Here is a 27,882-nt window from a genome sequence, read left to right on the forward strand (position 1 = left end):
GGGATCCGTCTCCAAATGAATGCGAGATTATAGGATACGTGCTCAGAGCTATTCAACCCTTTCGCGATGTCACGCTTTTACATACATTACGTATAAGTTCACATTATTCATATACCACGCACAGAATAATTCAACCAAGACTTCAAGTTTCATTTCAACTTAACAAACCCACTACGTGAGAAGATGTTACAGTACCTTTTTTCGTTTCGTGATCAACGAACAAACTTGTCAAGCTTATTGCTAGTTGCTTTCCTTGCGTATACCTTGAAGTGTTTCACATTTAAGAAATTTTCGATTTTCTGCGGACAATGCAAAAAATGCTTGCTTCTGGTCTAAAAAAGAAGCTTCAAAGAGACTGAGCGGTGTAGCACTGATTTCAGGGTGTACGAAAACGATTTTTGTAAAAAATAAAGAAAAATTGATATTAGCACCCCTTTAACACGTGTTATCTCTCTTATATTCTGTAAAAAAAAAAAATGCATTCTAGATCAAAAAGATTATCTAAAGTGCGTTATAGTGAAATACTGATATAGAAAGCTCACAAAAAATGCCATTTCATTGTAAAATATAGAAACATTTTCCGCATCATAAAACTGTGGTGCTAGTGCTCAGTTTCTTAGAGGCTTCTTTCTACACCACGACCAAACATTTTTTGCGAGCGCCCGTAAAAAAAAAAATATCCAATATGAAATACCCTAGCATACCTATGACCGAAGAGCAACAAGTGATTCCAGAATCAGAATTACACTTACATCTCTCGGAAACACCGAAGGAATAATTTTTCAGCAACATCGATTACGTGTCCACATATGTATGTACGTATGGTTAGCGTAACAATCAGGCAGCTAAAAATAAGTAAAATTAATTAAAACTTGTTCCCCCTTTCTGATCTTAATAGAATCAACTTAGTAACACATACGTGCATACGTGTCCTAGCTACATGTGAAAATACAAGTTATATACGCTGAGGCGACTACAGCATTCGCAAACAAGTTATTTTCAAAAGTTAAATTGGGCTTTGAAATAGTCAAAAATAGTTTCGTACACAGTGTCCAAGTTCTCTGCCATAGCAATTTGTACATTTCCCTCCATTCCAGAATCAGAGATACCAAGATCATATGCATATTACTCCGTGATTAAACTTACTTTGACATCATTACGCAACGAGAATGTCTGCAATCAGATTCTATATAAATTATAAGATAAATTGTAAGAAAGACAATGGAATAAAAAAACTTGCATCCAAGTTTAACATCGTGTGATGTCAAAATGTATTGGACTTTGAAATTCCTCAAAACTGACTATGATTACTTCATACTTTACGATCATTCTCAAAGGTAATCAATATACAATCGATCGTTGGAGAAAGTTTTCATATTATTTTAACGTAAATATTTATAACTAATTGTATTGTTTTGCAAGTATACAACTAGGAAAAAAGTTACTATAGTTGGAGGGTGCAAGATATTGTTATTTGCCAGTTATAACGTGTCGTAAATGATATAATTAATGGGTCGTGTGAGGTTTCAATATTTTGCAATTACACTTACCTCGTATACAGTAGATAAAAGTGTATCATAATTACTAATTGAAAATACTGCAGTATCAGCGGTGGAAAAAAATGCGTATGTATCCAAAACTCAATAACTCCTTTGGACCACGTTTTTCTGTTTTATATTTGTTTTGTTCTTCTATGTAAGCTACAATACGATTTCTATAATGATTCATTATTCTAAGTGATCTTAATAATTAAGTAAGAAATATGTAGCTTAAGATAAACCGATCATAATTAATACTAAGTCCCTACATTTTTATTTAGCCTACCATCCAAAGAAGACCTGAAATGACATCTCATTAATGCAGAGCCCATTCACGGATCGCCATCATATGTATACTGAAACAGGTACCCTTGCTTCAATTGGTAAGAAAAAACACGCGTCGAAGCAAAATGTATCAATAAAAATAGGAAAATCGAACTTTTAAAATTAATAACATATGAACAAATGCATATCGATCAAATGTCACGAGTTCGATTCTTTCTTTATTTCCTAATCCTTCCTCCATCAAGCAGTTGATGTTCATTGATTATAATCGCAGATAAATAGATAATTGACCTGAACTCATTAACGACTTGATTATAAGATAAGGGTCTTATATCTAACTCGTTAAATATATTGATCTTCAAATAATTTTTTTTTGTTACTTTTACAATCAAATCCAGCATCAAACCACCCTAACGGTAGATTAATTGATTACGATATTATGCGACTGTACAATCATCTTTTCGTGATTATAAAATTATATATTTCAATTATAATATAAACAAAACTGTTAAATGTGTATGTTATCAATATTGATTGAGAACTATAAGTAGAGAAGCATCATGTCACCGCCGAAATAACAAGTAACTGAAGGGCAATGATTGGTAAGAAAAACGTGATTGATTGATAATAGATACTAAAATGGGCTCATGAAACGCCAGATTCACATTTCATTTCTGAATCATCAAGTGAAAAACATTTTTCCAAAAAAAAAAAAAAAGGTCAACACCATTAAACTATAATTTTCTTGAGAGTTAACTGAAAGGCATGATTATCAAATACCTCAATCATCAGTTACCATTACATTATCTATATTTAAATTTTCATTTCTCAACTACTAGCTTCTACTGTACAAAGTCTAGCTGAGAATCAGTTGTAAATATTCGAGCACAACATCAAATTGAATTAAAGAATGGTTCAACTGGATGAAATTGTTACCATCAGTCATAAGAGGCGTATGGATTGTTGTAATTGAATAAGGTGTACATCATTCGTATTTCTGACACATGCTACCATTTATACCGAAGCACGAACTTGCGAGATTGACACATCGTACCAGCTAGCTGTGAATAATTTTCTATTTCAAGAAATCGTAAGCAATTTTTTTTCGCACTTTCAGAGACCCACAGCTGCTGCATAAACTGTATATTTATTCACAGGCCTATCAAATTGTATATTTTTTTTTCAATAATAATAGTAACGGTTATCAAGATGTTACTGGAATTGTTTAAAAATTATCAAAAATAATTTACTACACTGTTCAGTTATCCTCACCATCCTCATCATCATCCGAGATATATTTTCTCGTCACTCTTTTTCTACGCCCCCCACGATTCTCCCCACTTTTCTTACCTTTAAATTTTATCTTCATTTTTACGCTTGAATCGCCGTCTGAACCATCATCTCCATCACCTGCAACAATTTTCGATCAAATTTTTATTTAAAGAAAAGGAAGATAAAACAACGTGATCCTGAAATCACAGATCAAGTAAATGGTGGTTCGAAGAATTTGCTCGGAAATAACTGTTGGTCGTGTCTCGATTAACTGCTTGCAAATTGAATGACAAGATATTATTGTTATAGTTGAAAACATTCAAATTACATGAATAACTATGTAGTTTCTAGTTTTTCATTTTGTGACCATGGTGCGTTGATTGAATAAATAAATTTCGTCGGAGATAGTCAGTGGTTGAATATTTATTTATTACTACGTTTCTGCAGGACAAGGCCAGCCATCTTTGGGAAAAATTTGCGACAACCGTTGAACTAGATGTTCTTAATTCACCATTATGTGAGGAAATGGTCTTCACTATGTAGTTTTTAGTTATAAATAATTTCTAAATCAAACCTTTATCATCTCCATCGGAATTGTCACCCTCAGCTTCTATTCTCTGTCTTGCATTTGTAAAAACAGATTGTAAAACTATTGAATCCTCGTGAATAAGTGATGCCTCTTCGTTATATATTTGGGCATTTTTACATAACTGCATGAAGTCTTTTTCAAGTTCATCAAAGTCGGAATACTAGAGAAGAGAAAAATATTAATGTTTAATTGAAATTATGTAAAATGTTTGTTGATTGAAGTAGATCATTCTGCTTCTTGATACGAACGTATTTCACTAATACAAAAAATTAATAAATGTTCCAGAAACTCACTTTTCCCTCATCAATTTTTTGCCGCAGTTTATTTATTGTTAGAGGCTTTCTAATTATTTCGTAGTAATCAGGTAATTCACGTCTTGAAGGTAATTTCATAAAAGGTTCGCTCAATAATCGGCCGTTTGTACTGTCAGTGTAATTGACAACAACAGCGATCAATTTTTTCATACTACGTTTCAATTTCGGATCAACAGATGTACCAGAGCTACCACCGCGCCGTTTTTTCATTATCGGTTCCTCGTCTTCTTCGCCTTTTTTCCTACGTTTGCGTGTCTTCTTTTTCTTCTTATCATCTTCTTCTTCTTCTTCAAACTCATTACCGTCGTCATCGATAGCTTTCAACCATTCTTTTTCTGTTAAACTATCAGTGTAATCAACCTCTTTACGCTGACGAGATCCTCTGCCTAAAAATCTTTCTTCATCCTCTTCATAAGTCCACCTTTCTACCTCGTCATCGTCTTTCACCAGCCAGTCAGGCAGCTCTGCTTCTTCCAAAAGACGTGATTTGCGGTTGGGCCCTAATTTTGCTTCTTCTCTTCTTCGTTCTAAGTCCAGTTTTTGGAATTTTTCAAACTCTCCTTCCGAACGTGCTATCATTTGATTCACGGTTTCGTCATCCGGCACTTCGTTTTCCTCCTAAATTTCCGTAACATACAAAATATCTGTATTGTAAGTTCTCCAATAAGGTCACAGAATAGTTTAACTATCAGTGAACCTTTGGTTACCCAGTAAATAATGATTGCATGAATCTTACCTCGTCATCGGCGTCATCTTGATGCAATATACTCTGGAGAAATTGTTGTCGTTCTGACCCTGTGGACTTCTGATCAAACATTCCAGCCTGAATGACTTTTTCGTCCATGTTCAATTTGTACCTGGCAGCAGCCAATATTCGTTCCTCGACAGAGTTGACGGTCATTAACCTTAACACGCGAACCTCGTTCTTTTGTCCAATTCTATGAGCTCTGTCTTGAGCTTGCAAATCCTGAAAAAATTTAACCCCGTGTTAGAGCTAATCGAGATAATAATTTTATAAAAATTTTTACCTGGTGTGGATTCCAATCAGAATCGAATATGATGACAGTATCTGCGGCCTGCAGATTAAGACCAAGACCTCCAGCTCTGGTGGATAAGAGAAAGAGAAAATATTCGGATCCAGGATCATTAAATTTTTTTAGCAGATCCCCTCGGTCTTCAGCCTTGGTAGTACCATCTAGACGCAGGTACATGAAACCTCTCCAGCCCAAATAATCCTCCATAATTGTCATCAATTGTGTCATTTGACAGAACAACAATACTCTGTGATCCGTGGCCTTCAATTTCGGAAGAATGCGATCCAACAGCTCAAACTTTCCAGACGCTCGATACAGATCCGGTCTACAAATGATAAAATATAATCACTGTCCAGCTGTATTTCAATTTTGGAAATGAAATATTACTTTAATATTACTCATCAACTTTAAATAGGTACATAGTACAACCATATTTATGCTTGATAACTTCAAAGTAATATTTTACCCAGTAACTGTAGATCCTTGAATTCCGACATGTTCGCAATACTTTTCTTCTATGGCTTGGAACATGAATGGATGATTGCATAGTTTCCTCAATTGCACAATTGTATTCATGAGAGCCTTAGCGCCACCCTTGCCTTGCTTTCCTTTCTCTGAGCCATCTGTCAGTAGAACCCCCTTGCTCTGCATGTGTCTGTGATCAAATAATGAGCAATCAGAATAGAGCAATGAGTGACTTTACCGGAATTCGATCATTTGGTAAGGATTAATAGTAGAAATTGTGAGCGTATTTTCAATACGGCAGCTCAGAAAAATTGATCCAGTTAAAGGAGTATTTGAATACTTACTTGTAAAGAACCTTCTGTAAACCTGACATATCGCACTTAATAATATATTCAACTTTATCTGGCAACTGGGATTCAACTTCCTTCTTTAGACGACGAAGCAGGAACGGACGCAATACTTTGTGCAAACGACGAATGATCAAAATAGTTTCTTCTTCATTCAGTTCGACCTAAATGAGAAGAATAATCAATTCTAATGTGATAAATAAATATCTTAAACTGCATTAATTTACAGATTTTACAAGATAAATATAGACATGAAGTAAAATTGAACTCACTTTTTCACCAGTCGTAGCAAAAGGCGCGTTGAACCATTGTTCAAATGTGCTACAAGACTTGAAAATTGATGGTAGTAAAAAGTTCAGTAATGCCCACAATTCTGGGAGTTTATTTTGCAATGGGGTACCAGTTAGCAACAAACGATGTGGCGCAAGGTAATGAGTGTTCAGTACTTGTGTCAGTTTGCAATGATGATTCTTCATTCTGTGACCTTCGTCAATAATCATGTACTTCCATTGCAGCTTAGCTAGAACACCTTTGTCTTTGATAACATATTCGTAGGTAGTCAAAAGAACATTAAACTTGGTTGCTCTCATTTGTGATTGTATAGCCCTACGACCAGCAGGAGAACCTTTATAAGAAACCACTACCACACTGGGTGCCCATTTTTCAAATTCCAACACCCAATTGGACAATGTCCTGGAATAAATTTTTTTCATCTTTTATTTCAAATCGTCCGCCTCTGCTTGTCATGTTTAGAATTACAGAGTGTTCAGCAAAATTCATATTTACGAGGCAAGAGGTGTTCTAGTAATATATTTTGAGAATAAAATAGGACACATTCAAGGTTTTACACAATATGTTTTGTTATCAATATACTTGAATAACAAATTGAAACCGTGAATTTCCGAGTCTATGTAAACACATTCTCAGTGAAAAACGAATAGTGTTAGAGCTAAAATTGCATCGTAATTAATAAAGTAAAGGAAATCTCTAAAGATAAGGGATCTATAAGTAAAATTGAAATATATTTTGTATATTTAAAAATATGTTCCGGAATCTCAATTTCTAAGATCACTGAACACCTTAAATCATAGTTTTTTCATTGTATCGCTACATGTCAATTGATACAATATATTGTTTAAAGAATACTTACGAGAGCGGAACAATTATCAAGAAAGGACCATTGACTTTTTTCTTTTCCATAAGATGCGTGACTAGAGCGATAGTCTGAATAGTTTTACCCAAACCCATCTCATCAGCCAAAATTCCATTTAGATTGTTATTGAACAAAGATACCAACCACTCCAAGCCCTAACAATAATAAAGAGTTTATTTGAATTATCCATATTATATTTTCTTTTGTAATCCCACAGTTTGTAGGTAATGAATTAGTCATTCTACGAAGAATAAAAAGTAAATATCTATAAAATATTGAAATTGCATACCTTAATTTGATATTCTTTCAACTTTCCATTAACCATGATAGAAGCTTGTTCAGTCACAACTTCATGTACAGTATGGGCTATACTGTAGTAAGTTTGTTCCTCAGTTTTGTATTCGTCGTCTTCGACTTTAGCTTTATGAAGAGTTTTCTTAACTTTATCATCCTCGGAATCTCCTTTATATTTATCTTTGCCTAAGAGAGCAAGATCCAGTTATGAAACTTTAAAGTTTGAAAAACTTGAGATTATCAGTTTAGAAAAAATATATATCAAGCATAGCAAATAATTACTGAGACTTCAATCTCCACAGCTTGAAAAAAAATCTTGGTATTCCTCCGAATCAAAAATATAAGACTACTTGCTGCAATCAATATTTTTCTACATTATTTTCAAAAATATAATAAATAATAAAACTATTTGCCGATTGTTATATTTTCCAGAAGTTTAAAAATAAGTCATACCACAGACTGTAAATGAATTCGAATAAGATTTATCTCCGAGGAATAGTTTATATCAATGGTAATGTATTATTGTACGGTATTTATGTTAATAATTTTGGTGATAAATAGCAAACAGCGCAAACATACACTCAAACTTGCCCTCGTTTTCCTCATCTTCACTATCTTCCTCTTCGCTCTCAGAATCTAGTACTTCCCATCCAGGATGAGATTCTAAAAATGCTGGCAGCTGACTCAAGGGTAGTGCGTCTTCGCCCGTCAATTTACGGCCAGTAGAAGTTTCAGTAACTGATACTCGTCTGTCACCGTTCCCATTACCATCTTCACCGCCTTCACTTTCTTGGAGCTTCTTTTTCTTCTAGCCCACAAAAATAAAAATGTCAGCCAGAAAAACAATAAAAAAATTTCTCAGCATTTACAGGTATCTGGCTATTTAAGCATACACAAACTCAACACTTTACCTTTTTACGTTTTTGTTCTTCGACTTGTTTTCTTTTTTGTTCCATTTTATGTTGCTTAACCATTTCGGTAAGGTTTCCAATATATTCGTCAGTTTGCGAGAGCAAAAATGCCAAACGTTTGTCTTTTTTCTGATCGATCAATTTTCTGTAACCCTCTTCGTCCTCAGCCATCAAACGACGCATACGTTCCTTTTCGATACGTTCTTGTTCCTTCTTTTGCTCTCGCTCGGCATTGGCATGATGATTCAGTACGGCTTTGTTCAAACGTGCCAATTTTGCAACATTATTGCGATGGAATTCCTTAAAGTCCTTGCCATGCTGGAGAACAGAGCTCAAAAATTCCTGAACATAAAATAATTTCAGGAATACTGTCAGTTTTTCTGTATATCATGTATTATCATTATACCATATCAGCACTGTATTAAATATCTTTCAATATTGCATCTTTAGAAATTTATATTGTTCCAACAACAACCATTAGCCATTGTTAATGCAGAAAAATAATATACTTTGGTGTATGTAAATAATTGTCGATTATTAAAATTATTTGATGAATATCGTTTATATTATATTCATTCGCATACCTGATGTTTCTGTCTGCGCTTACGCTCGGCTTCTAACTTCTGTTGCTTTTCCAACTTTTCCGTAGCTCTAGCTTCCCGCAAACCCTGCCGTTTCGTTCTTTTGTAGGCCTTAACATTTACCGCTGTTTCCAAAGTAGTATCTTTACGAGTACAGGCTATTATCTGTAAAATATTACACATAGTATTGAACAATCGGATATTAGCAACGTTGACTCCTGTTCCTCTTGCAGAACTTTCTTACAATTACTTTCTACTAAATTCTTAAACTATATATTGAAAACATCGCCAGTTAAATTGAAAATTCGTAATGTCTTGGCAACGAGAGTAAATTTACCGCCGAGGGGTTAGATGTGATTGTTACATTATGTAACTTACCTCAGATCTAAGCTGACGCTGGAAGTTGAGAACACGCAATGCTCTCAATTCAATTTGTGCTTGAAGACGAAGATCTTCTGGCATATTAGTTGGTAGATTACTGAGTTGTTCCATCCGAAGACTGATACGCGCAGCAACTCTATAAAATAAATTTTCAAATCAGAAATTCTGTTACAACACACAAATTTTCTGACATTTTAGATCTTCTAATATCACCATTACCTATTATAACATTTAAGTCAATATGATGTGGATTAAGCGGAAAAATATTTTGCTACTTTCTATTTCAAAAGAAATAGAAAACTATATACCTATTCTCACGCTCTTGCAATATCAGCAGAGGATCAAGTCCAGCTGGTTTTGCGATGCTAGTAACTCTGTTAGTCTTGGTTCCAGGTTGTTGAGGTTGCTGTTGCTGTGGTGTTTGTGGTCCAGGTCTTGGAGGACCAGGGGGTCCAACAACGGGTGGGCCAGCCATTTGTGGGCTGGGACCCGGCGTGACAGGACCTTGGGTTTGATCAACTGGACGTTGGCCAATACCTGGAGGAGGAGCTCCGCCTATTTAATTTTGATTCGAATCAAGGACTGCCCCGGGATCATTCTACTCTACTTTTTTACAATTTTTTACCTTTACCAAGCATCAAGAATTTCACTAAATCAGCCAATGTATTTCATTGATCCTTATACTTTGTATTGTATTTGTTGAGATATGTTTTTCAAAATTGTCAATGTTATTTTTAAACTGTAAAATGTTTCAACGTAAATCAGAAATCAAGGTTGAGATAACAGGCAGCCAATGATATTTTACCATGCTTTTACTACTTTTACAAGTCGTAATTGGACATATGAGAATCAACTATAAATACTCGTAATTAGGAGAATGAGATTCACAAATTAAAATAATGCGCAAGAAATTTATACTGGCAAAGCGGCAGAAACAAATATCTATACAAAAGAAATGTCATAATATTTATCGCGGTCCGCGCGTCCGTAAGAATCTCAATTGGTTAGCAAGGACTTTCATGTGGAAGCTACCATTAAATGAAAACTAAAACCGACATTCGTTACATTTATGTATTACACCACTATTGAGCACATAGATCTTTTATTTTCTCTACTTCTGTGTAATTTGACGCAAAATATTATGCCAGGATGTGTTACTATCAAAATATGCGAGTAGAACAAGGCCAAGTTCTATGTAAATTATATAATTACAAAACTTCTGTATAATATAATCTATTGAAGGATCAAGGTGAATATTGGGACAAAACATTCTAACTGAAAAGTGAATCAAAAGTTAGAGTAGTCACCCAGAATAAAACGAGCAAATAGATCATACGAACACCGATCTACTATCAACCTACCTTGAACAGCGAGTGCTAATTGTTGAGACAAAGGTTGATTCCTTGCTAATAATCTGTATGCCATAATTTGAACGCTATAGAAAAGAAACAAAAAAATCATTAGCATTTTTATAAAAGTAATTCACGCAAGAATAATTTACCTTTATTAATAAATCAGGTGAAAACTAATTACCGAAGTTGTTGCAATTGCTGAGTACTGAAAGCCTGTTTTTCTCCCATACTATTGCCCTGCCGAGCTCTCAGCGCAAGCAGCTGCGAATAACGTGGATCTTCTTGAAGTCCTTTTTCTTCCATGGAATCAATCGCCCTCTGTAAAGCATTCAAGTTCTCTTGTACGGGTCCTGATGTACTGCCCGGAACGGGGGGCCCTCCAGGTCCCATCTGTCCTGGTGCTGTCTGATTCAGCTGATTGACTGGGCCACTTGGACCCATTTGCCCAGGACCTGTCGGTCCCATTTGTCCTGGTCCACTCGGGCCCATTTGGCCTTGACCCTGACTGCTTGGTCCCATCGATCCAGGAGGATTTTGTCCTATCTGTGATCCCTGTCCTCCTGGTCCCATGGGACTCGGACCTCCGGGTATTGAGCTTGGACCAGTAGGACCCATTTGATTTGGTCCTCCAGGTCCCATCGAGTGTCCGCTGCTTGAAGTCATTTGTCCTGGTCCACCTGGACCAATATGACTGCCGGGTCCAGTGGGACCCATGTGCAATGACCCTGGAGGACCACTCATGTGACTAGGGCCACCTGGTCCGATTTGATTACCTCCTTGTGGCCCACCAGGCCCCATTTGTCCTAGGAGACATGATAATAATTCAGAAAATCAAACCATTCATGAATTTGGGAACATAAATGAAATGGTAACAAGTTGACTGAAATCAAATTATATGATTTTCACTGTAGAATTCAATCTACATTGGCTAAATCCAACAACCATTCTTCTCAATGATATTCCATTTATTTTCGCCATAATACAAAATAATTTCAATTTGATAGACACAAGTCATACACTGGGTGCCTAAAAAGGACAATACAGGATCGCATTTTTTATGCCATGTGAATGCTATACAATACATTCGTTCCCACTTCCTGTTTCACTCGACAATAGCCAGTAAGTATAACTACAAGTGACTAATTTTGAAAGTACACACCTTGTCCTATATGTGGTCCACCCTGTGGGGCACCTTGTCCTATATGTGGTCCGCCCTGTGGCGCTCCTTGTCCTATATGTGGTCCACCCTGTGGCGCTCCTTGTCCGCTTCCCGGTCCCATCTGTCCAGGACCTCCAGGTCCCATATGGGGTCCACCCTGAGGGCCACTTGGACCCATTTGCTGTCCAGGTCCGCCAGGACCCATTTGATTAGGACCACCAGGGCCCATTTGATTAGGACCACCAGGACCCATTTGGTTGGGCCCACCTGGTCCCATCTGTTGTCCAGGTCCCATTTGCTGTCCAGGTCCACCAGGGCCCATTTGTCCAGGCCCACTGGGACCCATTTGTTGTCCAGGCCCTATCTGTTGAACAGGTCCGCCTGGGCCCATTTGCTGGCCAGGGCCTGCAGGGGTCATCTGCTGACTGGGGCCTCCCGGTCCCATTTGTTGACCAGGATTTCCGGAAACCATTTGTTGCCCTGGCCCTCCTGGACCCATTTGTTGACCAGGCCCTACAGGTCCCATTTGTTGTCCAGGCCCCCCAGGGCCCATCTGTTGACCTAGGCCAGCAGGTCCCATTTGCTGTCCCGGACCTCCAGGTCCATGCTGTCCAGGCCCTCCTCCCGGACCCATCTGACCTGGACCTCCTGGGCCCATTTGTCCAGGCGCACTATGGCCCATCTGAGGACCTGGTCCTCCAGGACCCATTTGACTTGGTACCCCAGGGCCCATTTGACCTCCCGGTCCGCTAGGACCCATCTGACCCCCAGGTCCTCCGGGACCCATCGGCCCTGGGCCTCCGGGGCCCATTTGACCAGGCCCACTTGGACCCATCAAGCCCGGACCTCCCGGACCCATCCCACCGGGCCCACCAGGTCCCATTTGCACAGGACCGCCTTGACCCATGTGAGGTCCACCCTGCGGACCATTTGGACCCATTTGTCCTGGGCCACCAGGTCCCATTGGCGTAGCTGGACCTTGTTGTGGTCCTGATCCTGGACCACCAGGGCCCTGAAACAAAAAATGATGTGCTGGTACAGTAAAAGATACGAGTAAAATTAGTTGATATTCATCAATCATCTTTTGAAAATGCATGGCTTAGCGAGCAACAGTGTTTTAATTGATTTTTTCAAGGTATGCTGAGTTCCATGGCATGAGGCCCAAAAGCGTATGGCTTTTTGGGAATTTCACTGAAGATTTCATAGCAGTTTGGTTACCGGATGACGACGACGAGCCAACTGATCAAGTCTCAACTGTTTTAAACTCGAATCTGTTGAAGACCAGAAGAATCGAAATATTCCATTCACCGAATGACCTACCCGTCAATTGTTTGATTGCTTCATGCAATCGGGTTTAATCTAAAACTTCGCTACTACCGCGCGCTTCTGTTCAAAACGTCGTCCAATCAAACACGCGTCCTGTATTACACATACGAACGGAATGCCATAACCAACCCCACTATAACCTGTACCATCAATTAGTATCAATAGAAAATTACGCGCAGCTGATGCTTGGCAATGATCAAAATCAGATTTATTCATTGCGGTTTTGGAATGTGACCGGACCTCGCTAGAACAAACTAAATTTTGTGAATTAATATTATGCATAATCCGTAGAGCTTAAGGGTTGAAGAACCTAGATAAAAATCCTACTTCGGCTTATTAGGCTTTGGTTCTAGTAGCATCGGAGTAGCACAAAGATCGGAAAGTAGCTCTTGACCTCAATTTAAACAACTAACGTCGTTCCGGGCTCACTTTGACTAGTTTATTGTCACAGAAAAATATTGATAAAACTTGTATTTCCATAAGTGTGAAGCAGTCATCGCACGTTAATGACACATGACATTAACGAATCTTTTACTTTATGTTTTCCAGACTCGAAATTTGCAGAGTAACAAGGCTTCGTAGGGCTTACACGCTTATGGTTGATAGGTAGTTTCATGTGTTTGATGTCTGAGTTCTTTGTTTGCAGATAACGCACCAACGCAAGTACATCAATTGATTTTATCGGAAAAAATGCAATTGAAGGAAGTTGTTAACCAATTAATGAGTATCGGGTAAGGAGTGCGACGTATTGAGACAACTTGAATTGTTTTCATACCTAAAGTACCTTTGAAAAGGTAGATTCTCACTCAAAGAAGGTATTGAATAGAGATCATTACTTACAGTCGGCTCTAATGCTGCGTGAAGTATAACAAACGTTCCGACAGCCTTTTTTCTAAATTGAAACCAACAGGAATCACACAGTTTTACGGTACTGATTACTACAATCTATGTTTAAAAACTAAAAAAACCTATCAGTTGACAAATGCCATCCTCCGATAACGTAACGGCAGTGTCCAATCCTGAACAATAAGTGATGTTTAAGTTAACGTAACGTAGGATTCTTTTCTTAACTTTTGAGATTCTCCATAATAGAGGATTGGACAGATTACATTGACAAGCAATCAATCATAACTACTATGTTTAAAAATAATAAGCTATTACGTCAAGTATAACACGATATAGCCAGTATAGTGTACCTAACTAGCGGTTTTTACCAGATTAAAGCAAATTGTAATACACCAACCGCATGCAGGTGGCACATGCACGTCTAATATCTTGCGTAACTAAGTAGGTATAATTGCTTATTGAAAATCATCTCCAATGTATCACGTTACGATTGATTACAGTAGTTTACAAAACCATGACTGTACGACAATACTTCATGGCTAAGTAAGTCTGATTTGAAGTATAAAACAAGATTGACATGAACAAAATTCTATTCATCATTCAACATCACACCTTCAAATATGGCGTATTAGTCTACTCATCATTCGGCGGATCTACCAATAATGATTAACGTTTCGATCGTTCGAAAAAATAATGGGTAATGATCATTTTTATTATTTGTCTTTGACAAGCTGCTCGCACTCTCAGCGGAACTCATGCACGTTGATCTAGCGTTATATATGTAGCAATTGGTTACAGCCTACGGCATTTTCCCAGGTATCCCCACGCCGGCTATAAGTGAGTTCATGCCATGAGCACGTGGGTTTGGCTCTCAAAGGCGTGCGCGAATCGCAGGCGAAAGCCTCGAGAACGAACGCGAATCAGCGAGAACAAAAATAAACGGTAATTCCGCCATGCGGACAGATCGACAAAGTATGAATGACACACGATTGGCACGTGGTCCAATGTGCCATGCTTCGCTCACCTGACTAACTGTGAGTGCAGTGCAATTTGAAAGCAATCGTTTATCCTGTTTTACATTCAATTCTGATGACACACGCATTGCGTTCCACGTCTCACAAGTAAAACTATGGATTTAATGATGCACGGTTGAATTTACTAAAGTGCTTTCGCGGTCACTCCTCCATCTATAACCGACGTGATCAAAATTTCTTTGCTTTGGAATTGATGTATTCCTTGAGAGCTTCAAATTCTTCCAGTAAAATCAGCCCGCAATTTTTCAGCACGATTATTATCATATTTTTACAATTATAACATCACAAGTAGTATTTTTATTCCTTGAGCACTGACTGGTGTTTCTTTTTTATTCCCAATTATGCATTATTACGTATCTGCAATAACTATTTAAAAAAATTGCTGGTCAATTTTAATAATAAGCGGTAAAATTAAGCCAACTAACCAATAAGTGCGACCATATTTCACGTAAGTTTCATCGCAATAAAGGACGTCCTATTGGAACTGTATGGGTATTGAAATGCTGATGTATGTCTAACATTGAAAATTGAAAGAAAAACAAACCGCTGCAAACGTAACACCGCGGGTCACCTGAACCTATCAAAATATACATATATCAGTGCTTTATTGGTAGAAATTTTCAATGAAAAAAAACTAACAGGGCATCTAGTACAAACGATCCATGGACTGTAATGTAGATTAATTGGAGAATTCAGTATTACAATAGTTTTAGATTTTGCAATCCACTGACCGGGATATCCTAGGAGGAGTGTAACCGTCGAATTACTTTGTAGTTTGGAATTTTACTCGACTTATCGGAAATAACACAAATATAGGTATTTGGTGGACTGTCTACCAAACATTATATATACATTTAAATTTGTTACACAACGATATAATTTATATATATATATATATATATATACATACTCTACTTATCGGAAATAACACAAATAGTGTCAAGTGCATACATTCGAGTAGCGATTATAAAACTATGACCTGCAGGGATGCATGTTGAGCAAGTCCGTGATTTTCTTTTAATGATCAAGCCGTACAGAACACTGGAGAATTTTAAAAAAAATTCTTTTTTTTGCACTTTGCCATTTTGACCAATATTAACAAATTAAAAAAAAAGTCTCATTTCGATTACACTCACACAGTTTCGTAACGTTAAAATTCGGTTTTTAGGAAAAATTACATAAAAACTTTTTTTCAACTGTGTAGTACTTCTGTGATTAATTTCAAAAACAGTGAGAATAATTTTTTTCTACCTTACGTGTCAACGAAAGTTATTCTAAACTTTTTTCGCAAAAGTATCTCAATGGTCCCTACAAAACATTACTTTTTTTCCAAAAATCGGCTAAGCCGATTCGAAGACATAGATCTTTTTCGATTTTTTGATTTTCTTTCGTGTCTTCCGAAAGGAAGATATTTCGAAGTTTTAATTTACAAGAAACTGTACTTATAAGAAAAAAGAAAAAGCATGACTTGATTATTTTTGGTTTCTCTGCTTAATACGCCGATAAGATTGTTTCGTCTGCAATAAATATACTTGAATCAAAACGTTCACGAATAAATGAAATAACAATGTGAGTTGAACATCCTACCTGCGAGGGGATCAATTATCAGAAACTGGAGGTCTGGTTAGTCAATTCAAATATTCCGCAGCGTGTAATGTTCCTACCGATCGCCCGCTGATGGAATATTCCAATTAAAATCCCGTGGAAAAGAACATCACCGTTTGTATCTATTGTCCGAAATAATGTGGCGCAGCTAACGTAGAGTACATAGGGGTGGGGGTCGAGCAAGAGCGTTAAATACCCGGATGATCAGACCGAAAAGTCACTCTGAGAGAAACAGTGGAAGAGTGCAGTGCGTTATTGCAGCGTGCAGCAAATAAAATTTTCGATCCCAAATCTCAAGTTCAATTATAATAATCTTCGAGTCGCAGCTCAGGCTTTCAACCGTTTCAATCTAAAGATAAGCTAACAACTAGCCGCATTAAAATGGGCAGCCAACAACACGACTTGAACCATTACTTCGATTTTGTCATGAAACTGACCATCGACTCCGCGAAGGTTTATAATTAATTTTTATTTTTTAAATTAGCTCAACGACCATTTACTCATATAACTTGATTATAATTGACACGAAGTCCTCTTCAGCATTTATGCCAAGCACTATAATTGACGTTAGTTTCTAAATTTCAGGTGATCAGAGAAGCTATCCAAGGTGGTAAAAACATCGAAACGAAAGCTGGTGACTGGGACCTGGTAACGCAGTACGACCGAAAAGTGGAGGAGATCCTGATATCTGGATTAAGCAAGGAATTTCCCACCCACGAGTACGTTCCTGCGTGTCTAACCCTTAAACAACACCGTTTCAACATTGTTACGAAAATGAAGAATAATCATGGAGCCAACGAACGAATGTCGTTACTTACAATTACTATCTTTACCGCACAGATTCATTGGCGAGGAAACCGTCTCCACCAACAATCATTTGCCAGAATTGACCAATGCACCAACATGGATAATCGACCCCATCGACGGAACTACAAATTTCGTACACTCGTTTCCTCACACTTGCATATCAATTGCTCTGGCAATAAACAAAGAGTTAGAGATTGGCATCGTCTACAATCCGGTTCTTGAACAACTATTCACAGCAAGAAAAGGACGCGGAGCTTTTCTCAATGGGAAATCAATCAGAAGTTCATCCGTCGAAGGTCAGTGTGTATAAGTTGCACAAAAGTATCAGAGTATCCTGAATTTGGTCTGACCTCAGCGTTTTATGGCGTATTTATTCGATCAAACTTTAATTAAGTCAAAAAAACGAATAGGCAGTGGGTCAGGTTGACGCTATCGCAAGCAGACGCCAAAGTCTCGGTATTAGAATGAGGAAATTACATGTTCTCAAGTTATCACACCGTAATAAATCTTTCGAGAAAGTCCAACAACTCCTCCTGTAATAAACTGTTGTAAAATCAGACAGCAAATATAATTGCCCGGGATTTTTCATCTCTCGGTTGCTGAGAATTGTTTACCGCAAAGTGTAGAATAAAAAAAAAAAAGAAATTAATGACATTTATCATTAGTTGTAAATGAAACGCGTTATTTTGTTACTACACCGATTAAGCGGGAGGTTTACGCCACGCGCATGTTTTTTATACGGAATCAAATATTCAGCTGTGACAAATACTTGCTTAAGGAATATTACTTGGAAATATAAAGAACTATAATCGAATAATTCGTGAAATATTGTGAATTCAATAATATTGATTTCCGTAACGGCTTGAGACAGAGATTTGTATTATGGATTATCGTCAGGGATGAAAATCATTTAGTATTTCATCCGACTTCCGATCACTTGAGAAATGAGTTAATTTTGGTGAAACCGGAAGCTGAATCGAACCAAAAATAAAAGCTTCTCAGGTCGCCATTGTAGTAACCAAGTGGTATTCATTACGGCGGATTTATCTAGCGCAATAATTTGTATCTCTAACATTCGTTTTATCCTTCTTTCAGAACTCGCAAACTCTTTGATCTGCATTGAAGCTTCCTACGCGACAATCGAAGATATCCGAGACATAATCCTCGGTAGACTGGAAGCATTCGTCTCAATCGCTCACGGAATCAGAACTCTCGGTTCGGCTGCATTGACACTTTGTCACGTAGCAATGGGGGCCGCAGAAGCGTATCACACCGACAACCTGATGCCTTGGGACGTGGCTGCCGGTACCCTAATAATAAAAGAGGCTGGTGGCTGTGTGATAGACACGAATGGTAAGAAACTCTGGCAATGCGTTGACAGTTCTGATTTACTATTTCGAAATTGGCGTTTTCGTTGATATAACCGTTGAATCGACTCCTACGATTTTAAAGGTGGCAATTTCGAAGTAATGAGTCCCAAAGTCCTGGCAGTGGGCAATCGCAAGTTGGCGCAGGAATTGGTCAAGCTGATAAAACACGCGGATGCGAGAACACAACAGAAGCGGCTCCGGAGCATCCAGGCATAATAGTTATTACGGAGTTGGAAGTTTCATCTTCAAATTTTAGTATTTTTATACACTACACTACATGGCGCGGATTAAACCCGAGTCATTCCATCCCATCGATTGTAACCAAAGTCAGTCGCTGGACCCAGCACACTTATATATTAGCTAAATTTGTTACATCTTATATAAATTGTAAATATTTACTTATCGATAAAATTAATTATTCGACATAGGACAGTTACAACATTGGTAATTTTATAAATGTCCAAATACCTTTGCGGTAACTATAATTTTACCAATAGCAGCTCAATTTTTCATCTCTAATTCTTCTTCATAAGTATAAATTATAGATAAACGTTGTTGAATTATATTTTTCATTGAAAAATAGAGGTATTTTTGCAATTATCGCAAGTAAATAAAGAATTTTAAATATTAGGACTATTGTTGTTCTTAACCACACGCTATTTGATCGATGTTTTTTTTTCACAATATCGAGTATTGATTTGATGAAAGAAAAAAATGCTCAAAGACTTAGGAACAAATATGTTTAATGATGATATGAATAATAACATAACTTTCGCAACATTTTTAACTTGATATTTTTATGCTACTAAAGTATACCAAGTAATACCTGCATATTTTTTTGCACCTAACTGTGATAAGATAACCGAAAACAAGAAGCTTCTTCTCAAATTTCAACTTTCGTTATCGAAAATACTGTATTATATATACAGAGATAAACATTATTGACTTAGGTACAACATCGGCGTTAATGATAAGGTGTTGGAAATCCGACAATTATTCAAGATAGAGCATTCTAGCATTCATTTACTTAGTTCGAAGATCAACGTTCGAAGAGGTTCGCCGAAAAGACGGAAAGAATGACGAGCGCGGAAGAGATTGAGCATTTTTTCCAAGTTGCCAAATCATTGACTTTAGAAGCCGCTGAGGTAAAAGCGTTAAGTAACTGACTTATAATTAGCGCGAAATTTACTTACACCATAATCAGATTTTATACAAATTATCTAAAAACGTTTGTAAATGAAATCTCGAGTGAAGAGAGAGAAACACGAAACTAAGAGAGATTCAAGCATTCGAATTAAATTGTAACATTAAATTGTCGAACTTTTTGAACGTTTGCAATTAATCGATTTTAATCAATTGGTCAACTATACAGATAATCAAGAACAGCATCAACGAATTAAAGGACGTAGAGGAGAAATCGTCCGACAAGGACCTCGTCACTAAATATGACAAAGAAGTTGAGAGGCTGCTGTTTGAAAGATTGTCAAACGAATTTCCGGAGCACAAGTAATAATCTAATGTTATATGAAAAATACGTAGTATTGCGTGTATAAACAAATGTTGTAATTTAAACCGTGCAAGATTTATCGGAGAGGAAACATCGTCGTCTAATAAAGAAACCCCCGAACTCACGGATGCACCAACGTGGATAATAGACCCGATAGACGGGACGACCAATTTTGTCCACTGTTTTCCTCAAGTCTGCATTTCGATCGGTCTGGTGATTAATAAAAGACTCGAAATAGGAATCATCTATAATCCGTGTTACGATGAGATGTACACGGCAAAGAGAGGCCAGGGTGCCTTTTTGAACGGAAAAACTATTCAATCATCGTCAACAAAAGGTGAAAGTCGATTGAAACGATCTTACGTTAATCGAAAAATAAACCAAGATACGTGTAATTGCGATGATACAAAGTGGAGTTTATTGATGTCGAAAAATTACAATAATTAAAAATAAATCATAATATACATGCTCACGTTTTCTTACGTCTCGTATTGGTTTCTAGAGTTGAAAAAATCACTTGTCAATTTGGAAACTTCGTCGTTATTCAATACATCTCAAGCTGACATTGGATTGGCACGTTTCAATGCTGTGATCGAGGCTGCTCACGGGTAATAAAAAACAGCCACTTTTTTAACATTATTATACTCGACAAAAATGTTTAAGAGAAACGCGAATGATTATATAAACTTGAATTTCAGAGTGCGCACGATTGGTTCTGCCGCTTTGGCTTTAGCTTTCGTAGCCAGAGGAATAATCGACGTGTTTCACATGGACGGACTGAACTCTTGGGACGTTGCCGCGGGTTGTCTTATCGTAACAGAAGCTGGAGGCAGCCTCATCGACACAAAAGGTATGAACCCGTCGTTTGATACAATTCTATCAGCTCTCAAGCATCTGATTCCATATTTAATGAAAAACAATCCCCATAGTCAAATACCGGCTACGTATAATATTTTTGTCGCCAATTTTCAACAAGCTTGATATTGAACGTAATCGTACGACCAATCGTCATCAATTTAATTTGTTCACTCAACTTTTGCCACTTGCATGTAATAACGTATGTAAAGACCCCGATCAAAACGATACAAAAGCAAATAACTGTAATTACTCGTAAGGCAAGATGAATGGCGCCCTACATTGATACAACGATCGTGTGTCCGTGCGTCTTTATTTTCAGGGGGGAACTTCGATTTCATGGCTCCAAAAGTTATCGCAGCGGCCAATGAAGCTTTGGCCATAGAAACCTCGAAGTTAATACTAGAGACGGATCTCAGGACGCAGAGAAAACAATTGAAAAAGAATTGAATATGTTATTTTACAAGCCACTATTGTCAGTATATGAATAAAACAATTTCAAACCGCAACAACTAATATACAACCATGTTACTTTTTCATTTTGTACAATACAAAGGATGTGAAATTTGAAGAAGGTTTAACTTTTATCTACAATACGTAACAGATGCAGACACTAAACGTTATCTATAAGTTAATTCACATAAATCTAATGCGTACGAAACTTTAACTAGTAAAAGAAATTAGCTTCACTGTATATGCAGAGAATTTGTCAGCAGTCATTGAACGTGTACTGTAAACACTCCTGCATAATATCATGGTGGTTGTAAAGAAACCTTCAAAAGAGAATGTAAATTGACCCAAGTATAACGCAGAAATCATTGGACCAATCTAACCTTCGATCAAACGAATCAAAAGTCGAGACAGAATAAGTGAGTAGAATAGTAGTTCGCAAGTATCCGTTTCCCCGGAAGGAACTCAAAGGAACTGCCACACTGATCGTTTACGGTGTTTCTAAAAGTTCTTCCTCGCGACTTGAGTAAGTAAGACCAAAACTGAAATGACGATGGATTCCACCCTCGACGTGTACTACGAATTCGTTATGGGTTTAACTCGGGAAGCTGCCAAGGTGGGAATTCGAAAATCGCGAGTATTACTGTATCGTATAACGGTTCATTAATCGTTAATACTACAAACTGTTGAAAGGTTATCACCAATTCGATAAAACTGCGAAAAACCGTGGACACGAAACGAGGTGATTGGGATCTCGTGACGCAATACGACCGGGAGATTGAAGAAATCATAATTGATCGTTTGAAAAGTCAATACCCGGACCACATGCAAGTGCCCATTCTCCATGCGTATAATAATACAAATTTTGGATTTTCAAACAAATTCGCGTAATAAAGAAACCTCGAGATGATACTGAAAATATGTATCACAAATACAAGACAGTCATTTTAATTTTCAGGTTTATCGCCGAAGAATCGGCGGGTAATAATTCACCAGATCTGACCGATGCTCCGACATGGATAATAGACCCGATCGACGGCACTACCAATTTCGTTCACGGATTCCCGCATACCTGTGTCGTGATTGCTCTAGCCATACGGAAAGAGGTGGTGATTGGAATAGTGTACAATCCACTTCTGGAGCAACTATTCACGGCTAGAAAAGGCCGGGGTGCTTTTCTCAACGGAGAACCGATTAGTACCTCGGAAGTGGACGGTGAGTAAAATAGCACACACTTGTAGTGAATTTCTCACGACGTTAGCGCGGGAATCAAACAGAAACAACCTCTTAGGGTTACGCGATCACATTTTGATTTACAGATTTTTCGAAAGCTTTGGTCTGCTTTGAGCCCGGATTTATAAAGATTGAAAGCATGGCAGAGTACGTGGTCGAAAGACTACGAGCAATTATAAAGGTGGCACATGGGTAAGCCTTTATACTCATGCTACAAATGCTCTGATAGTGAAATTTTTCAGCAGCGTTATTAAAAGTTACAACAATTCCGACGCTTTCAGAATACGGACCCTCGGAGTTGCCGCCTTGACACTTTGCTACGTAGCGATGGGTGCTGTTGACGCTTATCACATTGAGGGACCTGGCATAGAAGTTTGGGACATCGCCGCAGCTTCTCTGATCATTGCGGAAGCCGGAGGTGTCGTCGTCGACAGAGTTTCAGGTATAAAAAACACGGGCCTAACGTTATAGCAGTACTTGGCAATTAAGCAATTGAAAAGTGCCGCAAGTAGTACAGTTGCGATAGTTGTGACGACTAAGGGATGGATTTAAGCGCAGGTGAACGAGTGGACATCATGAAGCCAAGAGCGATCGGAGCGGCGAATTCAAAAATCGCAGATGCAATGGTAAAGATTATTCGTGAAACTGACGAGAGAGTTGACCAAATGAAAAACACTACCCATTGAAGAAACGACGGATGAAAACAAGGAATCTTTCAATGAATGCTTAAACCGTCGCATTCGTGTCAAAGTACTGGAATTTCAATTGTTGCAAAGCTCAAGAATTTTATAATGCACGTTGAACGTTATTCTCTCGATAATGATGGATCGTTGCGATTGAGCGGCGCAATTTGTTTCTTCACAATTGTACATTAACAATAAAGCAGTCCGTTGTGTATCAATTATTATTGTTTTTTACGTTATAATTATTTCATAATAGAAAGTCTGCTATGATTTCCGTATTTGCATTCCGAAAATAGTATTACTTCATGGTGATAAATACGAGTTGAGTACGAGATCGTCTGTCCGTCTGTCCGGAAATTTTTGCTTACATAGAATTAAGTTAGTAACGTTACTGTAACGATTTATGTTTACGAAAAATCGTTACTTCGCACCTTTAGTATTGTTTGGAATTTAGTAAACCATGGTAAACAAAACATACTCATATTTCAAAAAAAAACAAATCCTTTAAAGCCATTCGAAAATTGCACAATGATTTTTACTCTAATGTTTTGTTACGTTAACGGTACCAAGTTCAGCCTCATAAATTTCGTCTGCATACGAATTGCGGTAGTAATTAGAGCTGTTAATATTGTTATTCTCATCATTGCTACAGTTATCATGGTTATTTACATTATGTTTTCGATGTCTTCGTTGTTCTCGTTATTTTCATTACATTTATTATTTTAATTATTTCACTTATTTCCACAACTTTTAGTTCTTTCATTATTTTTTTATTGTTTTCATACAACAATATTTCTGGTAGCGCTCAAAGAAATGAGACGCGAGTGTCAAATTTTTGAGCATTTGTCTACAACAGTATACTGCAGCAAAATTAAAAAAAAAAAAAAAACACAGATCGTTGACTCAAGAAAAATTTCATTACCTCTAGTAAAATATTGTCTTCGCCACCCGCAAAATGCCTTTGTTCGTCCAAACAAACCTTTCTTTCTGTGTTCACGTGTTATTTGTATCGATCACATACTATTTGCCGACGGTTCAAAAGCTAAACATACTGAAACTGAACCGTGAAGTCAAATCATCATGGGTGTTAAGTATGCAAGAAAAGAAATGCAAAATTTGCCAACATTAGCAAAGAAACTCTCGTCCTCGCGTGTACACCTATGCCTACGTATTGCAATCACGCACACATACTCTCACTCTCGATAAAAGAAACGGAACGGAACGTAATAGGTAAGTATGTACGTAGACCTTTCGTTTTCCTCGGCAGTAAGTCATGTGCCTTTCGATGCCGCGCGTGTATCAAGATATATAAAAAAAAAAAAAAATCAACGTTGTATATGTAACAAAAAATGTAAATAAACTGAATTAAAAAAAAACTTCTCGGTCCCATGGTGTACAAATAATCCATTAAAAAAAAAAAGTAAATAAAACAATACCAACAAGCAATTGCTTTTACGTTTTCGGCTCAACAAATGTTAGCGGAATCCAGATACTTGGATACAAGTATAACTAAAAACCTTGAAATTTTACGACCTCGATTACACAGAGCAGATGAAAGTTAGGTTTCAGTAGCGTTTCCATCGTCGACAGTCTGTCAAAGTGAGGCAACGCTATAAGATCACTATGATGACGAGTGATAACGATTTGAAAAGTTTTTACCAGACGGTGGAAATTTTGGCTAGAGATGCGGGAAAGGTTAGTGAACTTCTTTAATTTGACCATCGTATAATCAACCGAAGTATTGAGTTTTTGCGGAGTTTGAGATACGATGCACGAGATGATAAAACGCACAAAATTATCGAAGGATGAATTAATACAAAACCCAAATTTTCATACGAGGGAAAATAATCTGATTATAGGATATTAATTCATAAACGCTGCAGTGTTTGTCAGGTATTTGCGAAATTGGGCTTCTTGGGAAGCTAAGTCGATTATCATTTTGAGACAAGTCGCTCGCAAACGAGTAATTTGTTTCAATTTTTCCACTCACTATATTTCAAACATTCAGGTTATAGCCGATGCAATAGACAAGGAAAAGAATGTGTCGGTTAAAGGAATCGATTGGGATATGGTGACGGAATACGATCTGAAAGTGGAGGAAATTGTAATAAGAAGCTTGTCAGCAAAGTTTCCCACTCACAAGTGAGTTTCATCATAGATATTGCTGTACGTGGTCGGGTATTCGCCGACTAACAATTAATTGCATATACATTATAACTCGACAATGATGGTGCCACGTGATTCGAATAACAGGTTTATAGGAGAAGAAGATGTGGCGAATGAGGGTAAAATGCCGGAATTAACTGATGATCCCACGTGGATAATTGATCCGATAGACGGAACGACTAACTTTATTCACAAGTTTCCTCACGTTTGTATCTCCATCGCTTTGGTCATCAATAAAAGAGTTGAAATCGGTATCGTTTACAATCCTGTTATGGAGCAATTCTTCTCTGCGGTGAGGGGAAAAGGAGCTTTCCTAAATGGGAAACCGATCCGAACTTCTGGTGTTCAAGGTAAAAATATTGTGAGGATGAAGTTAGCAACGTTATTGTAGCGATATATGATTCGAAAAATTATTATTTGTCAATTTTAGAATTATCTGAAATTCAGTAGACCATGATAAAATAAAATGTGCTCATGTTTTAAAAACATAACTCCTTTGAAATTATTTAAAAATTGCAAGATAGTGATTTTTTCCAATTATTCATTAGGTTCACGTTACCATCGTTAACCTAGTGAAATATTATCTCACACTAATAAGTAACAATGGCTGATAATTTTAATTGCCAGTGCAAGCCAAGGAGTTGACAAAAAAATAAATATACCACAAAATGTGATACAAGTACCGTCTCTCCTAAATCGAAAGTACAATTAATTGAAATTGAACATTTGTCGAACAAAAATGTCAGAATTGACACAAAATTGGATGTTTCAGACCTTTCGCATGCTCTTGTCGGAATCGAGCCATGGTTAGCCAAAAATGAAGAACATACCTCAAGTTTGTATAGCAGAACACATTTTCTAATTCAGAAGACTCACGGGTTGGTACTAGAAAAAATTCAAGGACTACAAGCTGTATTAATCGAAAGATACTCTCATAGTTGAACAGTTGCGTGTAAGTATAATTTCGAATGAAACTATCAACAAATTATTTCAGAATTAGATCTCTGGGACTGGCTGCGCTAAGTCTATGCTACGTAGCGATGGGTGCAATCGAAGCATATCACATCGAAGGCATAGACCCATGGGACGTGGCTGCCGGACAATTAATCATCGAAGAGGCTGGAGGCATGGTTGTGGATACTACTGGTAAGATCATATAATTTATGGTGTGTGTAATCGAGGGAAATCTTTTTTTTCTTCTCTTCTGTCAACGGAGAATTGATGAGAATGTATACTAATATAAACATTCTAAATATTGAAAACAGAATAATCTATGATGAGGAAGCAGAAAATCAGCATTATAGAATTTGACGGATCGTCTACATTCATCTATGTACAGAATTCTTCAAATTAATTTATGGACTTGAAATGGATTCTTTTTTCAGGTGGAGTTTTAGATTTGATGAACCCAAAAGTGATTGCAGCTTGTAACCGTGAAATAGCTGAACAAATTGTCAATCTATTCAAGAAAACAGACAGCATCGGTCAGGAAAAAATATCTGACTTCTTGCTGCAGATAAGTTCAGATCTTTAACAAACTTCCCTTTGTATCTTGTACTGTGTAATTCCAAACTTCTGTAACTATTCATCTTAAAACTTCCAATATCAAGTTCAGCACAGCGATTTATGACAATTAGCAGTGTCAAATAAGCAAATAACGGAAAGAAGAGAATAGAAAAATCGTCGTATATATGTCCAAGTTCTTCACTTGTTCTTCATTCTCTTCGTTTAATTGATCTTTTGAATTATAACTACTAAATTTAAACTCTTCACGCAATGAGCATTTCAATTCCCTTGAACCGTCTACAAAATAAATTTGTTCCAAGAAGCATTTCACTAGATTTTCATATCAATACAAGCTAACATACAATTTGGTTACTCCACGTTCAACTTATCTTTAAGAACCGAATCCGGCGAGGACAAATAGCATACAATGATTAACACATCCCATTGTGAATTCTGAAGACTTTAGCTTCATTCGATGATTTGAATTTAAAAACATCTCACCTGAGGTCCCATATTTGGTGGCATTTGCTGCGGGTGTGGAGGATACCCTTGTTGCTGTGGGGGAGGCTGCTGTTGCTGCGGCATTGGTGGACCGCCCTGATATCCTTGAGTTGGACTATGAGGATGATGTTGTGGAGGACCCATTGGACTGCCTTGAGGATTGGACGGGGATGGAGCTTGTTGGGGAGGGCCCATTGGACTTGGTGCTTGTGGGGGTGGCATGGGAGACGATTGGGGCGAGGGGCTCGCCATGCTGTTTCTATCAGACTCCAGCTTATTCAGTACTGGGACTCTGAAAAATAAATCTCATTACCAATG

General features: G+C 37.4%; 5 protein-coding genes across 15 annotated transcripts in view; 4 read left to right on the plus strand and 1 right to left on the minus strand.

Annotated features, from left to right (window-relative positions):
• Positions 1 to 27,882, minus strand: part of brm (ATP-dependent helicase brm) — a 133,007-nt gene that overhangs the window by 103,864 nt on the left and 1,261 nt on the right. For 3 of the 10 annotated variants that reach the window (XM_046616979.2, XM_046616980.2, XM_046616978.2), the window contains exons 2-20: positions 27,565 to 27,856; positions 11,676 to 12,687; positions 10,698 to 11,319; positions 10,526 to 10,599; positions 9,473 to 9,719; positions 9,162 to 9,300; positions 8,787 to 8,948; positions 8,203 to 8,544; positions 7,871 to 8,099; positions 7,287 to 7,477; positions 6,995 to 7,152; positions 6,117 to 6,537; positions 5,842 to 6,008; positions 5,499 to 5,687; positions 5,027 to 5,357; positions 4,735 to 4,965; positions 3,978 to 4,616; positions 3,670 to 3,844; positions 3,174 to 3,233 (exon numbers count right to left, since the gene is read on the minus strand). In XM_046616979.2, the coding sequence (XP_046472935.1) occupies positions 3,174 to 3,233; positions 3,670 to 3,844; positions 3,978 to 4,616; positions 4,735 to 4,965; positions 5,027 to 5,357; positions 5,499 to 5,687; positions 5,842 to 6,008; positions 6,117 to 6,537; positions 6,995 to 7,152; positions 7,287 to 7,477; positions 7,871 to 8,099; positions 8,203 to 8,544; positions 8,787 to 8,948; positions 9,162 to 9,300; positions 9,473 to 9,719; positions 10,526 to 10,599; positions 10,698 to 11,319; positions 11,676 to 12,687; positions 27,565 to 27,816 (5,641 nt within the window). In that variant the 5' untranslated portion in view covers positions 27,817 to 27,856. Of the gene's footprint in view, positions 1 to 1,648; positions 3,234 to 3,669; positions 3,845 to 3,977; positions 4,617 to 4,734; positions 4,966 to 5,026; positions 5,358 to 5,498; positions 5,688 to 5,841; positions 6,009 to 6,116; positions 6,538 to 6,994; positions 7,153 to 7,286; positions 7,478 to 7,870; positions 8,100 to 8,202; positions 8,545 to 8,786; positions 8,949 to 9,161; positions 9,301 to 9,472; positions 9,720 to 10,525; positions 10,600 to 10,697; positions 11,320 to 11,675; positions 12,688 to 12,893; positions 12,925 to 24,313; positions 24,611 to 27,564; positions 27,857 to 27,882 lie in introns of those variants that run through there. The other 7 variants (XM_046616982.2, XM_046616976.2, XM_046616974.2 and 4 more) reach the window with 7 other exon arrangements.
• LOC124214589 (inositol monophosphatase 1-like) lies at positions 16,705 to 19,293 on the plus strand. Its single transcript, XM_046617001.1, has 5 exons — positions 16,705 to 16,939; positions 17,072 to 17,205; positions 17,327 to 17,589; positions 18,389 to 18,646; positions 18,746 to 19,293. Exons 1-5 carry the CDS (start codon positions 16,868 to 16,870, stop codon positions 18,877 to 18,879), a joined length of 861 nt encoding a protein of 286 aa, XP_046472957.1. The 5' UTR covers positions 16,705 to 16,867; the 3' UTR covers positions 18,880 to 19,293.
• LOC124214591 (uncharacterized) lies at positions 19,661 to 21,537 on the plus strand. The gene is made up of 6 exons (XM_046617006.2): positions 19,661 to 19,808; positions 20,036 to 20,169; positions 20,245 to 20,507; positions 20,673 to 20,778; positions 20,869 to 21,020; positions 21,348 to 21,537. Exons 1-6 carry the CDS (start codon positions 19,740 to 19,742, stop codon positions 21,473 to 21,475), a joined length of 852 nt encoding a protein of 283 aa, XP_046472962.1. The 5' UTR covers positions 19,661 to 19,739; the 3' UTR covers positions 21,476 to 21,537.
• Positions 21,905 to 23,609, plus strand: LOC124214590 (inositol monophosphatase 1). 2 transcript variants are annotated; one of them, XM_046617005.2, is made up of 6 exons: positions 21,905 to 22,091; positions 22,169 to 22,302; positions 22,434 to 22,690; positions 22,795 to 22,900; positions 22,990 to 23,150; positions 23,262 to 23,609. In XM_046617005.2, exons 1-6 carry the CDS (start codon positions 22,023 to 22,025, stop codon positions 23,285 to 23,287), a joined length of 753 nt encoding a protein of 250 aa, XP_046472961.1. In that variant the 5' UTR covers positions 21,905 to 22,022; the 3' UTR covers positions 23,288 to 23,609. The 2 variants fall into 2 exon arrangements, with proteins under 2 accessions (XP_046472961.1, XP_046472958.1); XM_046617002.2 differs by having other exon boundaries at positions 21,906 to 22,091; positions 23,267 to 23,609.
• LOC124214588 (inositol monophosphatase 1-like) lies at positions 24,940 to 27,579 on the plus strand. Its single transcript, XM_046617000.2, has 6 exons — positions 24,940 to 25,086; positions 25,400 to 25,533; positions 25,645 to 25,907; positions 26,330 to 26,435; positions 26,552 to 26,703; positions 26,943 to 27,579. Exons 1-6 carry the CDS (start codon positions 25,015 to 25,017, stop codon positions 27,089 to 27,091), a joined length of 876 nt encoding a protein of 291 aa, XP_046472956.1. The 5' UTR covers positions 24,940 to 25,014; the 3' UTR covers positions 27,092 to 27,579.

The sequence above is a fragment of the Neodiprion pinetum genome, chromosome 3 (genome assembly GCF_021155775.2).
Source record: "Neodiprion pinetum isolate iyNeoPine1 chromosome 3, iyNeoPine1.2, whole genome shotgun sequence".
NCBI lineage: Eukaryota > Metazoa > Arthropoda > Insecta > Hymenoptera > Diprionidae > Neodiprion > Neodiprion pinetum.